At 46.1% G+C, this 17,691-nt stretch overlaps 1 protein-coding gene across 1 annotated transcript; it reads left to right on the top strand.

Moving 5' to 3' along the window:
* Positions 1 to 957: 957 nt before the first annotated feature.
* LOC311115020 (uncharacterized protein) lies at positions 958 to 15,946 on the top strand (the record flags this gene model as incomplete). Its single annotated transcript, XM_084190237.1, has 4 exons — positions 958 to 1,347; positions 13,653 to 15,287; positions 15,372 to 15,432; positions 15,915 to 15,946. The coding sequence occupies 4 exons, from the start codon at positions 958 to 960 to the stop codon at positions 15,944 to 15,946; spliced, it is 2,118 nt and encodes a 705-aa protein (XP_084046363.1).
* Positions 15,947 to 17,691: the final 1,745 nt, after the last annotated feature.

Genomic DNA, 17,691 nt, shown 5'->3' with positions numbered 1-17,691 from the left:
CAAAAGTATCAGTGTCTCTGGCTGTGTCCAAAAATGGCACCCTATTCCCTAATATAGTGCACTATTTTTGACCAAGGGGCAGCCTATAGCGTCATGTCCAGGGGTTGTACTTCAGAAACAGGAGATGGAGTCATTCTGGCTTGGACATGGCTGCTCTGGTCAAAAGTAGTGCAATATATGTAAATATATAGGGAATATGGTTCCATTCTATCTGTAACATAAAAGGCCTCACTCAGTCTGACAGAAGAACAGGATCTACTGGGGATCCATTCTGTCTTGTCTATTTAAATTGTATAGATGCTAGATTCTTTTTAAACATGTTATGTATATTTATAACGTTGTTGTAGATACCATTACAAGCTTCTCGCTCTTCTCTCTCTCTCTCTCTGTCTGTATATTTATGAAGTTTGATTGATACCATTACAAGCACTGCTTTATGACGCCTAATTTATTTAAAGTTTGATGATGATTTAGTAGGTATTTAATCTATAAGCAGTGGGAAAACAAAGGCTGGACAAACTTCTGTTTAAAAAAAACAAAAACGATTTGTTTTGATATGATTTGTATTGTATTATGAAGCGGAATGATCACAGCTGGAAACTGTGCCATAGCAGGAGAAATTAAAGCTTTATCAAACCATACCAAGGTGTACAGTCTTCATTGAATACTAATTGTGTTAATACAAGTATTATATACATGTAACTGCCAACATAAAGGAAACACTTGAGTAAATGAGGGGTACAAAGTAATTGAAAGCAGGTGCTTCCACACAGGTGTGGTTAACTTGAGTTCTAAGCCCTATGAGCACCTCTCTAACATGGCTGGCCAGCGTGCACGCCACGTGTGGTTCTGTGTTCCGAGATTATATGAGCGCCTACAGATAACTGCCAAAATAAAGGAAACACCAACATAGTGTCTTTTAATAGGGGTTGGGCGACCGCGAGCCGCCAGTATGCCATGGCAGTTCAGCAGTCTTCGTCACTGAAGCTCCTGCAGAAACATGGCCCCAACAATCACCCACTCCCCATTGGGACAGACCTGCTCCGCAGACTGGGACAGACCTGCTCCGCAGACTGGGACAGACCTGCTCCGCAGACTGGGACAGACCTGCTCCGCAGACTGGGACAGACCTGCTCCGCAGACTGGGACAGACCTGCTCCGCAGACTGGGACAGACCTGCTCCGCAGACTGGGACAGACCTGCTCCGCAGACTGGGACAGACCTGCTCCGCAGACTGGGACAGACCTGCTCCGCAGACTGGGACAGACCTGCTCCGCAGACTGGGACAGACCTGCTCCACAGACTGGGAATGAGACATCTCATAGGAGCCAACCGTCTCTCCGTCATGTCTGACTGCGCTGTCACTTGCTACTGCTGCCAAACAAGTCATTCTGCTGCTGCTATCTGGAACACAGCCGTTCTGCTGCTGCTATCTGGAACACAGCCGTTCTGCTGCTGCTATCTGGAACACAGCCGTTCTGCTGCTGCTATCTGGAACACAGCCGTTCTGCTGCTGCTACTATCTGGAACACAGCCGTTCTGCTGCTGCTACTATCTGGAACACAGCCGTTCTGCTGCTGCTATCTGGAACACAGCCGTTCTGCTGCTGCTGCTATCTGGAACACAGCCGTTCTGCTGCTGCTATCTGGAACACAGCCGTTCTGCTGCTGCTACTATCTGGAACACAGCCGTTCTGCTGCTGCTACTATCTGGAACACAGCCGTTCTGCTGCTGCTATCTGGAACACAGCCGTTCTGCTGCTGCTATCTGGAACACAGCCGTTCTGCTGCTGCTACTATCTGGAACACAGCCGTTCTGCTGCTGCTACTATCTGGAACACAGCCGTTCTGCTGCTGCTATCTGGAACACAGCCGTTCTGTCTTGAAAAAAACAGATTGTATTTCAATGAGACTAAACCAAAAGGTTTAAAAAAAAAAAAAAAAAAAAAACGTTTCTAATGCTTGTGAAGAGTGCTCTATCTGCACACCTACTGCCACCATACCAATTAATACATGGAGAGATTACTTTACTAGTGATCTCCAGTTCACTAAGGTCCCAATTCAGACGTAGGAAATATACACCTTTCCTACGTCCTTCTCAGTAGTTGGTATTCAGACTGACCTTATGCTGGAGTGTAAGGGGCGTTGCAGGCGTGGTTCCCTTGGGCGCGCTGAATACACGTGATTTAATTAAACCGCTGAAAACCCTCCCACTTGCTCGCCAACAGATGTGTGTTTTGGATCATTGTCTTGCTGCATGACCCAGCTGCGCGGACGACATGGTTCCAGTAATGCCTGGCGAAAACCAAACTCTGCATTCCACAGTAAGAACATCATACCAAAGGTCAAGCATGGTGGTGGTGGTGGTGGTGTGATGGTTTGGGGATGCTTTGCTGCCTCAGGACCTGGACGACTTGCCTTAATAGAAGGAACCATGAATTCTGCTCTGTATCAGAGAATTCTACAGGAGAATGTCAGACCATCCGTCTGTGAGCTGAAGCTGAAGCACAGCTGGGTCATGCAGGAAGACAATGATCCAAAACACACAATCAAGTCTACATGAAAATTGCTAAAAAGCAACAAATTGGAAGTTTTGGATTGGCCTAGTCAAAGTCCAGACCTAATCCCAATTGAGATGTAGTGGCAGGACTTGAAACGAGCAGTTCATGCTTGAAAACTGACACGTCACTGAGTTAAAGCAGTTCTGCATGGAAGAGTGGGCCAAAATTCCTCCACAGCGACGTGAGAGACTGATCAACAACCACAGGAAGCATTTGGTTGGAGTCATTGCAGCTAAAGGTGGCACAACCAGTTATTGAGTGTAAGGGGGCAATTACTTTTTCACACAGGGGAATTGGGTGTTGCATAACTTTGTTTATGAAATAAATATGTAATTGTTGTGTTATTTGTTCACTTATGTTCCCTTTATCTAATATTAGGTTTTGGTATGAAGATCTGATAACATTCAGTATCACAAATATGCAAAAGTAGAGAAAATTAGAAAGGGGGCAAATACTGTCCTGTCTGTCTGTCTGTCTGTCTGTCTGTCTGTCTGTCTATCAATATATCTATCAATATATCTATGAATATGTCTGTCTGTCTGTCAATATATCTGTCTGTCTGTCTGTCTATCAATATATCTATCAATATATCTATCAATATGTCTGTCTGTCTGTCAATATATCTGTCCGTCCGTCCGTCTGTCCGATCTATCCCAGATAGAGAAGCCCATACAGCATGTTACTATAAGGACTAGATGAGTTTGGAGTTTGACCTTTGACCTTTGACCTCGCTACAGGGCCTGTCTGTCCGTCCGTCCGTCCTGTGGTGTGTGATGTCAGGGGTCATTGGTTGTGTTGACCTATAACCTATGCACCCCTTAGGCATGCTCAGTGGAATGACTTTTAGTCCAGTACTTGGTTTAATCTTCTAGGACTGAGAAATGGTCCGTCAGAGTAAAAGGGTTTAAGTCAAGTCAAGTTATGGGTTGTTGCCTTTAGAGGGAGACGTTAGAGGAAGAAAACAGCGAGGCAGGTGGAGCTTTGGAGTGGCGGGCAACGTGATTGGGTAAAAGGACAGTCAGTCACACTGCAGTTGTTGAGAGACGTTAGACAGGAAAGGAAGGACGAAGGAACACTGAGGGAGAATCTCAATTGCTTTTCCTTGACTCCTCGCGTCCTCTCTCCACGCCTTCTCAAAACCCATTAGATGAGGTCAGAGGTCCCTCCCCGTTGACCTTCTCATCCAATGGGTTTTGAGAATGAAGCGAGGAGAGAGGACGCGCGGAGTCAAGAAAATGCTATTGAGATTCTTCCGGAGACTGGTTTGATTGACAACGTGTGAGGAAGGAGCCCGAAAGCAAGAAGACAAGAAGACAAGAGGACTGAGGAAAGTACAGAGGTCATGACATTTATTCAAGGCATGCTACAATTAAAGTTGCTTTAGGAAAAAATTAAGAAGAGATTCTGGTGTAATAATAATGAGAATCATGATAATAATAACTAGAATAATCATAGTAATCAATCGAAAACATGAAAAAAAAAATGTTTCTATATCAAATACAGAAACTCCACTCAACCATGCACCACAAAATTAGAAAATATGTTTCTTTAATAGTTTAATCTTCTATTTGCATTTTAATTACATCAACTACTAAGGACACCTGTTGTTTCACTCCCCACTACATCACACACACTGCTTTACAAATCAAACCTGGTATGATATCAAAATACACAAGACAAGTTGTTTTTTTTCATGTTGTGTTCATCATCTTTAAATATATATATTTTTTAAACAGGTCCAAGGCAGCCATTGTTTTTATCTCAGTATCAAATCATTTCTGGGTAACAATTAAGGACCTAACCGTGATTCAAATGATCAAAAAGAAACAAAAATAGCTTCTTGGCAAAGAGCAATTTCTCAAGCAAGAATTTTGCTAGGACTGTCTGGGAGTGGTCTGAGTGGGGGAGGGGAAAACAGAAAATTAGCTGTTATTGGCAGAGAGGTTTGGAACTCTTTCTTATTGGTCTATGAACTAATTTACCACCTGGTGATGTCAGCAGGCAGGCCAAAACTCCATCCCACCAAAACAGGCTGGAATTTCAGGAGGTCTTTTCAAACAGCTCTTACACTAAAAGGACATTATCATCATTTTCACAATTTCACAGTATTATTCCAACCTCATAAATGTGGAAATACATAGAAAACACATGAAAATCACATTTTTGACTGCACTGGGCCTTTAATGTCTCTCGTTGTTGTTGTTTGTAGCTTTCTTGTTCCCATGAACCTTTTTGGCCAGGTTTGAAAAGGGAACATGTTCGATTACAGACGTCCTCGTTGTTTATTTTGGTAGTGAAACGTTGAATATTAGCTATAAATAAGGTACATTATCAAGACGTGCCTTTGATGACACAAGAAAAACAAATTAAATCAGATCAGATGAGACACTTCCCGCACCCCAAATGACACCCTATCCTCTTTATGGTGCACTACTTTTGATCAGGGCCCATATGGCTCGGGTCAGAAAGTAGTGCACTATGTAGGGAATAGGGTGCTGTTTGGGACTCGGTCCTCTGACTGATCTCTGTGTAACTACATGCCTCTTTAAAACTCTTAACGGAACTGGAATTCTATTTAACTTCTCCAATCACTGTCTACCAATGTAATTCAGCAATAATAAGGAAAAGTCACTATTAAAGCAACACTATTGTAGCAAACTCGCGGGGTAGCCCCGGCCAGGAATCAAAACCCTGGTCCAGCGAAGGTCGCTACAACTATTGATCATGACTTGATGTTCTAATAAGAGGATTCAGTTCCTTTGGTTTCAGTTCGTGTTGTCTTCTTGTACAACTCAAAAGTAAAGCTAAAGGTACATTTGGTTGTTGTTGTTTTTTGCGTTTTATTATGTGGGTCTGTGGGAATCATTGAGCTAGCTTGGTATCCAACCTGATTTTCATTAGTTTCATTACATTTCACTGTTTCAGTCTGGGTTAACCAGGCTAGGAATGGCCTCCCTTAATATGGAGATAGATTCCTGTCAAAATGTTGTAAATGATATTTTGACTGAAATGTACATCCATACTTTTACCCATGTTTTGAGAGAGCCAATGACCTCGTCTTCAGCAATGATGGTCTATAATTTAAACAATAGTGATGGAGGGAACAAGGTGAGGATCAATGAAAGGCACATCAACTTTGGTCCTCTTTGTTTCTGTTGTTTGTGACTCTTCAGTATAAAAACGTTTGAAAATGTAAATTAAAAACAAAAGTCTGTCATCATGACTGAACTATGCTGCCTGAGTTAAGGCATGACTTGGGTCTACGTCCCAAATGGCACCCTATTCCCTATTTAGCACACTACTTTTGACAAGGGCCCATAGGGGTTCTGGTCAAAAGTAGTGCACTATTTAGGGAATAGGGTGCCATTTGGGACGTAGACTTGGAACAATTCAGTGGAGAAAGAGAGAGAACAGAGCTCAACACTGTAAATATCTGACGGTTAGAGACCTAGAACACTTGGACATATCCAGAATGATCAGCGTTCATGATGATACAGATGATTTTACAGTCAGCCCCGGCTTCTTTCCTGTTCCGAAATGACAAGGGTTTTAAAACAACGTAGCTTTTAGACGGAGAGAATCGATCCCCAAAAGGAGGAGGAGGAGGATGAAGATCATTGACCAAGGCTGCTCAGAGGGAGACTAGCTCTGGTCCAGGGCGTTACATGCAGCTCAGCGGGAGACTAGCTCTGGTCCAGGGCGTTACATGCAGCGCAACATCAATAACCAGGATGACGGTTTATATGAGGTTCACGGTCTGAACCAGCCCTCAGACACTACATCCCAGTCTGTGTCCCAAATTGTTCCCTATTCCCTATACAGTGAGCTACTTTTGATGCAACCAAAAACTTCGGGTCGAGGTCAGTGCCAGGGGGGACTCCTGTGGCTCCGTAAAAAAAGTAGCGCACTATTTAGGGAATAGGGTGCTATTTCAGACACACATTCTCAGGGCTTTCTGCAGACTCAAACACCTGTTGTTGTGAAAAGCAGAGTGACAGACAACCAGTTCACCTTTCAAAGAGAGAAAAAAAATACACAGACATTTAAATATCACTACAGATCAAAAACCAGGCAACCAAAATACACTAAAATGAATAATATGAGAAACAAGTAAAATAAGATTACAACTTTAAAAACACACAGATGGGAGGTTCTCTTACAGCTTCACTCAAAAACAGCAAAATGGAGGAAAACCAGAAATGACCTGAGTGGGAGTTGTGGGCCTCAACATCAAAGGAATAACATATATACACATGGTTACTTTATAAATGTCATCCGTTAAAGTTACTAGTTACCTGTCCAAAATTGTAATCAGTAATGTAACTTTTGGATTACCCAAACTCAGTACGTAATCTGATTACTTTCAGTTACTTTTAGATTACTTTCAGTTACTTTTTGGATTACTTTCCCCTTAAGAGGCGTTAGAAGAAGACAAAAATTATCCATCAAAACACATTTGGTGTGTCATCATAGTGGTCTCTGATTGGTGGTCATCATTTGGTGCGTCATCATAATGGTCTCTGATTGGTGGACATCATTTGGTGTGTCATCATAGTGGTCTCTGACTTGTGGTCAGACTCGCGTAGGTGGAACCAACAAACTTTAAACTTGCCTTTTTTTCAATGCTGAATTGAATGTCATTGAGAAAACAGAAAGGTGTCATAATCAATATTCCCTCTAAGCTGTCCGCTGGCACGCAGAGGCGGACCCTCAGTCTTCTGCCCTCTCCCTCCGCTGAGACTGACCATCAGATGGAGGCACCATCAGCCCAGTTAAATAAATAAAAAATGCAAAATGATTTAAATGTATGCTCACTCCAGCTGTGCCTCACAAGTAATACAACAACAGATCTATTACCGGTGTGATCATATAGCCTCAAATGTTTTCATATAATATTGTTTTAAATGTCCCGAACAACAATGCATTGGCAGGGCAATTCAAGCAAAGCCAATATGCGGTGATAATGTATTGGACCTATAGCCTACTACACAAACCTCATTACTACATAACTGTTTTTCATTGGTTAATGTTGCACATGCTTACGTTTTTTAAGTCATGTTAAAAAATCTGAGTGGTAGATCTCCGCTTGCATTTTGACTCAAAGTGATCTGGACTCAGGAAAGGTTGGTGACCACTGTTCTAGAGTTTTCCCTGTTAACACTACCAACGCTTCCCTTTACTGTGGTAATTGTGATCGAATAAACGTGATATTAGCAACTTTCAATTAAACATACCGAAACAAAACAAACTATGCAAGAGATTTTGTCTTTGTCTTTTTGGCAGAACGCTTCGGAGTAGGATTCTATTGCATTGACAGGCACGACTCAGCCCGTCCTCGACACAGACTGGTGCGGCATAACCAATCAGAGCTGCAGTAGGCCTATACGCAAATTGACCATTGCCATAAATGGACCTGTGCCATTTACTTTGAACTGGACCGTGTTTACAGCGTGAGCGGTCGTGAGTAGATGCACTTGTTTTGAGATCAAAGTGAGACCTGCATGTAGCCACGTGTGCACATTTTGTTCATATTCTTTGCTAGTTAGTGAGTTATTATCCCAGTTATAGATCATTTGTGCATTTCCTTTGCTAGTTAGTGAGTTATTATCCCAGTTATAGATCATTTGTTCATATCCTTTGCTAGTTAGTGAGTTATTATCCCAGTTATAGATCATTTGTTCATATTCTTTGCTAGTTAGTGAGTTATTATCCCAGTTATAGATCATGTGTTCATATCCTTTGCTAGTTAGTGAGTTATTATCCCAGTTATAGATCATCTGTAGTCAGCAATGGGGGAGTGATTGCTTCCTACAAGAGCACAAACGTATACATTTCTAGACATCTCTGAAAAGCGAGTCAGGAAAATAGCTTTTTTTTGTCTTAAAGGGGCAGTGTTGTATTTTGAGACAGGCTGGAATAAGCCAAGTAGCCAATAGGCTACTCTATAGTAATGGTATGGGAATTATAATGCATTTTATTTTGTAAAGTGGTTTCTTGCATCAAACAACACAACAACATTTTCAGTCACCTCCTTGTCTGAAGGACAAGTGGATAAACAGGTTAATGTCAAGCCCTGCATGTTTTTTTTTCTTCAAAAGTCTCATGGAATGTAGGCCGACATTAAACACCACACATTGGCTGCTGCTGTAGGCTGAATGATAGAACAGATATTTCCATGTTAAAATGTTATGGGATGCGTTTTCTCCATTGTTTTTGATGGTAGGCCACTCTGGTAGGCCTACATTATGATCAAATAGCCACAGTAGCCAACTGGGCCACTGTTAAAACTGTAACTTAAAGCGGGTTCAGCCTCAGCGTTCACAGGAAACGCGTGGAATTTGCACTGGATTTTCACAACGTTCAAGTTTGCGCTCAGCAGACGTGAAATTTGCTCAGTGCCTAATTATTTTGGGGGAAACATTGGTCATAATGTATTTGTTTTCGCAAACTTCCTTTCTGAATGTAAAAGTAATCCAATAAGTAATCCTCTGTAATCAAAAATATATATATAATGAAATCAGATGACATGTAATCAGTTACTCTCCCAACCCTGTATACCTAGGTAACGTTCGTATCCCATAGAATAACGTACACCTATCTATCCAGGTGGATTTTAGCAGCACATAAAATTGACAGCTACCCAGTCAAAAGTAGTGCACTATATAGGAAACAGGGTACCATTTGGGACACAACAATCATTCAGAGTCAATGAGTGAAACACTACTTGTCCCTCATTTTGCATCATCAGCACACTACAAACATAATGTTTGACTTTTACTGTAGAAACATGTTTTGACTTTTACTGTAGAAACACGTTTGACTTTTACTGTAGAAACACGTTTGACTTTTACTGTAGAAACACGTTTGACTTTCACTGTAGAAACACGTTTGACACAAGTCTTCAAACTTTTCATTCTTCTTCATCCTTCTGAGGAATGTCTTAAAATGATGTGTGTTTGTGTGATGGAATTTGACACACACACACACACACACACACACACACACACAAACACACACACCTACAGGGATAGAGAGGCCCACAGTCCACACTGTGTTATTTCAGTTTCCTGTTCATTTCTCTAAGTGCACTCAAAGCACAAAACATTAACTTCCATGTCAAAAGACCATCTAATACAGTCAACCCCCACATAAAGAAACACATCTACATTTCTCTACATAAAAAAGTGAATTAAAACAACCCTCTCACCAATCCCAGGTAGTACATAAGATGTTGTCTGCGTCTTAAATTGCACCCTATTCTCTAATAGTGCACTACTGTAAAGTAGTAGGGGATAGGGTGCACTATATAGGGGATAGGGTGCACTATATAGGGGATAGGGTGCACTATATAGGGGATAGGGTGCACTATATAGGGGATAGGGTGCACTATATAGGGGATAGGGTGCACTATATAGGGGATAGGGTGCACCATATAGGGGATAGGGTGCACTATATAGGGGATAGGGTGCACTATATAGGAGATAGGGTACACTATATAGGAGATAGGGTGCACTATATAGGGGATAGGGTGCACTATATAGGGGATAGGGTGCACTATATAGGGGATAGGGTGCACTATATAGGGGATATGGTGCACTATATAGGGGATAGGGTGCACCATATAGGGGATAGGGTGCACTATATAGGGGATAGGGTGCACTATATAGGGGATAGGGTGCACTATATAGGGGATAGGGTGCACTATATAGGGGATAGGGTGCACTATATAGGGGATAGGGTGCACCATATAGGGGATAGGGTGCACTATATAGGGGATAGGGTGCCATTTCAGACACAGAACTGTCTAAAACCTTTATGAACACATTAGATTATAAGGCACGTAATAAGAACTGAAGTGAATACACAGTAAATATGATTTTGAGTTATTTCATGATTTCTTGTATGATTATAGTGGTACAGAAACCCAGTGAGGTTTCAGATTGGTTTTCTCTTCCATAGAAAATAACAAATTACCAAAAATAAGTCATGTTTTTCTTCTTCCAAAAAGCCAATCCTTTAAGATTATAGACCTGAATAGTTTTGCTTTCTGTTAAGACCGTAAACTTCAAAACCTATATATATATATATATATATATATTTATTTTTTTGGAAGGGTTTGCAGTTGTTTTGCTTAAGGTACAGTAAATGTTAAGTAACACCATCTCTTGCCTTGCGTTGCGTTGCAAAAATCTAAAACTAAATCATGTTTCTTTTTTTTTTTCTTTTCCCCTGGCGATTACGAGACATAACCTCAGCTGAGGTTGGATGACACAGACACAGTGCTAATAATTACCCATAATGCTACTCAGGGGGTCACATGACCCTCCTTGGAATGTTAAGGCTACATCACAGCAGCACCAGACAGACAGACAGACAGACAGACAGCACCTCGCCTGGACCTGAAATCCATAGAACCCATAGAATTAGAAGGAATTGATTATATTTCTCATTCTAGTTCTATGAAAGAATCCACACTGGGTCCTTGTCCTGGTCTCTGAGGAAACAGCACTTCCACTGAAGCACAACTCAGTGTCATCTCATGCCAGGTGTACATCACATATCGCTTTACACACAATTATATTATCTCTCTTTTTTGGTTTGATCCCAGATGGATGCATGGCTGATCTAAAGAGAGTGGAGCCATTTAACTCTGCGAACTGTGAGGAGAGGACAGGAGGAGAGGACAGGAGGACAGGAGGATAGAGGACAGGAGGATAGGACAGGAGGAGAGGGTACAGGAGGAGAGGACAGGAGGAGAGGGTACAGAAGGAGAGGACAGGAGGACAGGAGGATGGAGGACAGGAGGATAGGACAGGTGGATATGACAGGCGGAGAGGACAGGAGGATAGGAAAGGAGGAGAGGACAGGAGGAGAGGACAGGAGGCAAGGACAGGAGGAGAGGACAGGAGGAGAGGACAGGAGGCGAGGACAGGAGGAGAGGGTACAGGAGGAGAGGACAGGAGGAGAGGACAGGAGGAGAGGACACAGGAGGAGAGGACAGGAGGAGAGGACAGGAGGCGAGGACACAGGAGGAGAGGACAGGAGGAGAGGACAGGAGGAGAGGGTACAGGAGGAGAGGACAGGAGGAGAGGACAGGAGGAGAGGGTACAGGAGGAGAGGACAGGAGGAGAGGACAGGAGGAGACGACAGGAGGACAGGACAGGACAGGAGGAGAGGAGGAGAGGACAGGAGGAGAGGACAGGAGGCGAGGACAGGAGGAGAGGACAGGAGGAGAGGACAGGAGGCGAGGACAGGAGGAGAGGAGGAGAGGACAGGAGGAGAGGACAGGAGGAGAGGACAGGAGGCGAGGACAGGAGGAGAGGAGGAGAGGACAGGAGGAGAGGACAGGAGGAGAGGACAGGAGGAGAGGACAAGGCATAGGAACAGTATCAGGGACAGGGCAGAGGGACAGAGGACAGAGCAGAGTGACAGAGCAGAGTGACAGAGCAGAGGGACAGAGGACAGAGCAGAGTGACAGAGCAGAGTGACAGAGCAGAGTGACAGAGCAGAGTGACAGAGCAGAGTGACAGAGCAGAGTGACAGAGAAGAGTGACAGAGCAGAGTGACAGAGCAGAGTGACAGAGCAGAGTGACAGAGCAGAGTGAGCTAGCCCTGAAGGGTCAGGAGGACACCAAAACTAAGTTTTGAATTGAGTTAAAGAGGTCAGATCAGGGTCAAAGGTCAGATCAGGGCTAACAAGCAGATCCACTGTTATTCTCATTATCCACAGACCATCAGACCATCGTTACAGGAGCCAGGCAGACAGACCATCGTTACAGGAGCCAGACAGACAGTCCATCGTTACAGGAGCCAGGCAGACAGTCCATCGTTACAGGAGCCAGACAACCAGACAGACCATCGTTACAGGAGCCAGACAACCAGACAGACCATCATTACAGGAGACAGGCAGACAGACCATCGTTACAGGAGCCAGACAACCAGACAGACCATCGTTACAGGAGCCAGACAGACCATCGTTACAGGAGCCAGGCAGACCATCGTTACAGGAGCCAGACAACCAGACAGACCATCGTTACAGGAGCCAGACAGACAGACCATCGTTACAGGAGACAGGCAGACAGACCATTGTTACAGGAGCCAGACAACCAGACAGACCATCGTTACAGGAGCCAGACAGACAGTCCATCGTTACAGGAGCCAGACAGACAGACCATCGTTACAGGAGCCAGACAACCAGACAGACCATCGTTACAGGAGCCAGACAGACAGACCATCGTTACAGGAGCCAGACAGACAGACCATCGTTACAGGAGCCAGACAACCAGACAGACCATCGTTACAGGAGCCAGCCAGACAGACCATCGTTACAGGAGCCAGCCAGACAGACCATCGTTACAGGAGCCAGCCAGACAGACCATCGTTACAGGAGCCAGACAGACAGACCATCGTTACAGGAGCCAGACAACCAGACCATCGTTACAGGAGCCAGACAACCAGACCATCGTTACAGGAGCCAGACAGACAGACCATCATTACAGGAGCCAGACAGACAGACCATCATTACAGGAGCCAGACAACCAGACCATCGTTACAGGAGCCAGACAGACAGACAGACCATCGTTACAGGAGCCAGACAACCAGACAGACCATCGTTACAGGAGCCAGACAGACAGACCATCGTTACAGGAGCCAGACAGACAGACCATCGTTACAGGAGCCAGCCAGACAGACCATCGTTACAGGAGCCAGCCAGACAGACCATCGTTACAGGAGCCAGACAGACAGACCATCGTTACAGGAGACAGGCAGACAGACCATCGTTACAGGAGCCAGACAGACAGACCATCGTTACAGGAGCCAGACAGACAGACCATCGTTACAGGAGCCAGACAGACAGACAGTGCGTAGTGCATAGGGTGCCATTTGGGATGCACACAGTATTCCCATTCATATGTCCACCACTCTCAGCAGAGAGGCTTTCCTCCAGCAGAGCTGTGCAGTCTGGTGTGGTCCAGGTAGCCTGGTTCAGCCTGATCTGGCCTGGTCCGGGTCCAACAGAGCCCAGACATAGTGCACTACTTTAGACCGGAACCCTGGTCAAAAGTAGTGCACTAAGTAGTGCACTAAATAGGGAATAGGGTGTTATTTGGGACACACATCACAGCTACAGGTGGATAGACCCCAGCTACAGGTGGATAGACCTCAGCTACAGGTGGATAGACCCCAGCTACAGGTGGATAGACCTCAGCTACAGGTGGATAGACCTCAGCTACAGGTGGATAGACCTCAGCTACAGGTGGATAGACCTCAGCTACAGGTGGATAGACCCCAGCTACAGGTGGATAGACCTCAGCTACAGGTGGATAGACCTCAGCTACAGGTGGATAGACCCCAGCTACAGGTGGATAGACCTCAGCTACAGGTGGATAGACCCCAGCTACAGGTGGATAGACCCCAGCTACAGGTGGATAGACCCCAGCTACAGGTGGATAGACCCCAGCTACAGGTGGATAGACCTCAGCTACAGGTGGATAGACCTCAGCTACAGGTGGATAGACCCCAGCTACAGGTGGATAGACCCCAGCTACAGGTGGATAGACCCCAGCTACAGGTGGATAGACCCCAGCTACAGGTGGATAGACCCCAGCTACAGGTGGATAGACCCCAGCTACAGGTGGATAGACCTCAGCTACAGGTGGATAGACCTCAGCTACAGGTGGATAGACCTCAGCTACAGGTGGATAGACCTCAGCTACAGGTGGATAGACCTCAGCTACAGGTGGATAGACCTCAGCTACAGGTGGATAGACCCCAGCTACAGGTGGATAGACCTCAGCTACAGGTGGATAGACCTCAGCTACAGGTGGATAGACCCCAGCTACAGGTGGATAGACCCCAGCTACAGGTGGATAGACCCCAGCTACAGGTGGATAGACCCCAGCTACAGGTGGATAGACCCCAGCTACAGGTGGATAGACCCCAGCTACAGGTGGATAGACCTCAGCTACAGGTGGATAGACCTCAGCTACAGGTGGATAGACCTCAGCTACAGGTGGATAGACCTCAGCTACAGGTGGATAGACCTCAGCTACAGGTGGATAGACCTCAGCTACAGGTGGATAGACCTCAGCTACAGGTGGATAGACCTCAGCTACAGGTGGATAGACCTCAGCTACAGGTGGATAGACCTCAGCTACAGGTGGATAGACCCCAGCTACAGGTGGATAGACCTCAGCTACAGGTGGATAGACCTCAGCTACAGGTGGATAGACCCCAGCTACAGGTGGATAGACCCCAGCTACAGGTGGATAGACCCCAGCTACAGGTGGATAGACCCCAGCTACAGGTGGATAGACCCCAGCTACAGGTGGATAGACCCCAGCTACAGGTGGATAGACCTCAGCTACAGGTGGATAGACCTCAGCTACAGGTGGATAGACCTCAGCTACAGGTGGATAGACCTCAGCTACAGGTGGATAGACCTCAGCTACAGGTGGATAGACCTCAGCTACAGGTGGATAGACCCCAGCTACAGGTGGATAGACCCCAGCTACAGGTGGATAGACCTCAGCTACAGGTGGATAGACCTCAGCTACAGGTGGATAGACCTCAGCTACAGGTGGATAGACCCCAGCTACAGGTGGATAGACCCCAGCTACAGGTGGATAGACCCCAGCTACAGGTGGATAGACCCCAGCTACAGGTGGATAGACCCCAGCTACAGGTGGATAGACCTCAGCTACAGGTGGATAGACCTCAGCTACAGGTGGATAGACCCCAGCTACAGGTGGATAGACCTCAGCTACAGGTGGATAGACCTCAGCTACAGGTGGATAGACCTCAGCTACAGGTGGATAGACCTCAGCTACAGGGCCAAATAAAAGCACCATCACTTTGCCCATTATCCTCAGGTTATTACTGTATTCTACTCTACTCTACTGTAGTCTACTGTACTCCACTGTAGTCTACTGTACTTCCTGGTCTGGTCCGGTCCAAGGACTCTGCACAGTAAACAGAGAAATGAAGGTACTAAAAGATTGCCCATTTTGCTTTGAACGGTTTTCTTTCTCTTTACATTTCAATGGAAACCACTGATACCCTGTAAAACAAAAAACAGGTGTGTAGTTGTCATGGTGATCTGAGTGGTGCGGTGGTCATGTTTAGCTGAGAATGCTCTGAGTGTTGCACCGTGATGATGTCACACCATGATGTCACAGAGGAGGGGGCCTGATCATTGGTCCCCCTCGCTCAACGTTCCAATGCTACTTAAAATGGAGGCAGATCATTGGTCAGGAGGATGGTTGCTACCAGGCACCCAGCTTCATCAGCCAACCGTCCTTCCCCCGTGTCCGTGATGATACCTGTTAATGGAACCATGTCTCGGACTCCTCAGGTGAATCATCTGTTAATAAGTCATCCCACTGAAGAGAAGCGAGTCTACCGGTACATGACGTCAACAGAACACCACCACATAACGTTGGTTACGGAGGAGAGGCTTCAGTTGTAACAACGCAATATAGCTAGAAGGGTCTCACAGGGTGGGTGGGTGGCTGGGTGGTGACAGGGTGGGTGGGTGGTGACAGGGTGGGTGGGTGGTGACAGGGTGGCTGGGTGGTGACAGGGTGGGTGGGTGGTGACAGGGTGGGTGGGTGGTGACAGGGTGGGTGGGTGGCTGGGTGGTGACAGGGTGGGTGGGTGGCTGGGTGGTGACAGGGTGGGAGGGTGGTGACAGGGTGGGAGGGTGGTGACAGGGTGGGAGGGTGGCTGGGTGGTGACAGGGTGGGTGGGTGGCTGGGTGGTGACAGGGTGGCTGGGTGGTGACAGGGTGGGTGGGTACTGACTGGGTGGTGACAGGGTGGGTGGGTACTGACTGGGTGGTGACAGGGTGGGTGGGTGGCTGGGTGGTGACAGGGTGGGTGGGTGGCTGGGTGGTGACAGGGTGGGTGGGTGGCTGGGTGGTGACAGGGTGGGTGGGTGGCTGGGTGGTGACAGGGTGGGTGGGTGACAGGGTGACACACTGGGCAGAAGCCTCCCAGTAGTGTTGAGTATCTCTCTCCCGGGTTAGGGTCCAGTCTCTCTCCCTGGGTTAGGGTCCAGTCTCTCTCCCTGGGTTAAGGTCTAGTCTCTCTCCCTGGGTTAAGGTCTCTCCCATGGGTTAGGGTCTCTCCCATGGGTTAGGGTCTCTCCCTGGGTTAGGGTCTCTCCCATGGGTTAGGGTCTCTCCCATGGGTTAGGGTCTCTCCCATGGGTTAGGGTCCTCTAATGCCAGATAAAGGATGCACTGATGCACCATGTCAGCCCACATTACCGTTGTACCCTTTGCCCTTCCAGTATACTTCAGCTCTGTCTCTAAATCAGTCTCTCCCTGAAGGCTTGTATTACAGTAGTCTATTACAACAGTATCATCTAAACTAGTTCATTGTCTGCTGTTGTTTTAAGTCAAAGTGGGTCATTCTGTCCTTCACTCCCAACAGGGGCTAGGGGGGGGGGCCATGGGGTTAGCCCAGCCCAGGAGCGAGGCCCAGGGGGTGGGGTGGGGGAGCTGTGTGAGGCGGGTCAGATGGTGCTCTTGGAGAAGGACACGCGGAGGTGGTGGTTCTCTCCCAGGTCGTGGTTGTGGAGGTCGATCAGGGCCTGGATGGCCTCCTCCACTGAACCCAACTGGATCAGGGCCATCTTACGGTCCTTCCTGAGACAGACACAGATGGACAGACAGTAATCAATAACACTTTATTGATCTGCAAAAGGGAAATGAATTCAAGATCATGAGTAAGTACAGTGAACTACCCAAATAACTATTCTGAATGTTCCCTCAGCTCTGAATGATGATTTTAGACACATTTCTAGCTCTAATCTGTCAAATCTGCTTTTGGAAAAACATATTAGGGGTGTGGCCCAATCCTTCTGAACGGATATTTCTCCAAGTGGAGCAATTCCCATCTAGTGGCTTATACCGGTACTACACCAAGACCACCAGAGAGCTGAAAATACACTGTAAATACTAATTATCCCATAGCACACTACACTTGGCTTTAACCCATAAGAGTCTAAGCCCTTCAAGACCCCTTGAAGTATAAAAATAATAATAATAATAATATTTGATGAAAAATTGTATTTGGCCTTACTGCTATTAGCCCATACCAACACATTGAATAACAGATTCACTACAT

This window comes from Coregonus lavaretus (assembly GCF_964263955.1).
Source record: "Coregonus lavaretus genome assembly, contig: HAP1_SCAFFOLD_340, whole genome shotgun sequence".
NCBI classification, from domain to species: domain Eukaryota; kingdom Metazoa; phylum Chordata; class Actinopteri; order Salmoniformes; family Salmonidae; genus Coregonus; species Coregonus lavaretus.
Note: the sequence above shows the minus strand (reverse complement) of the source record. Positions and strands in the feature narration are given on the sequence as shown.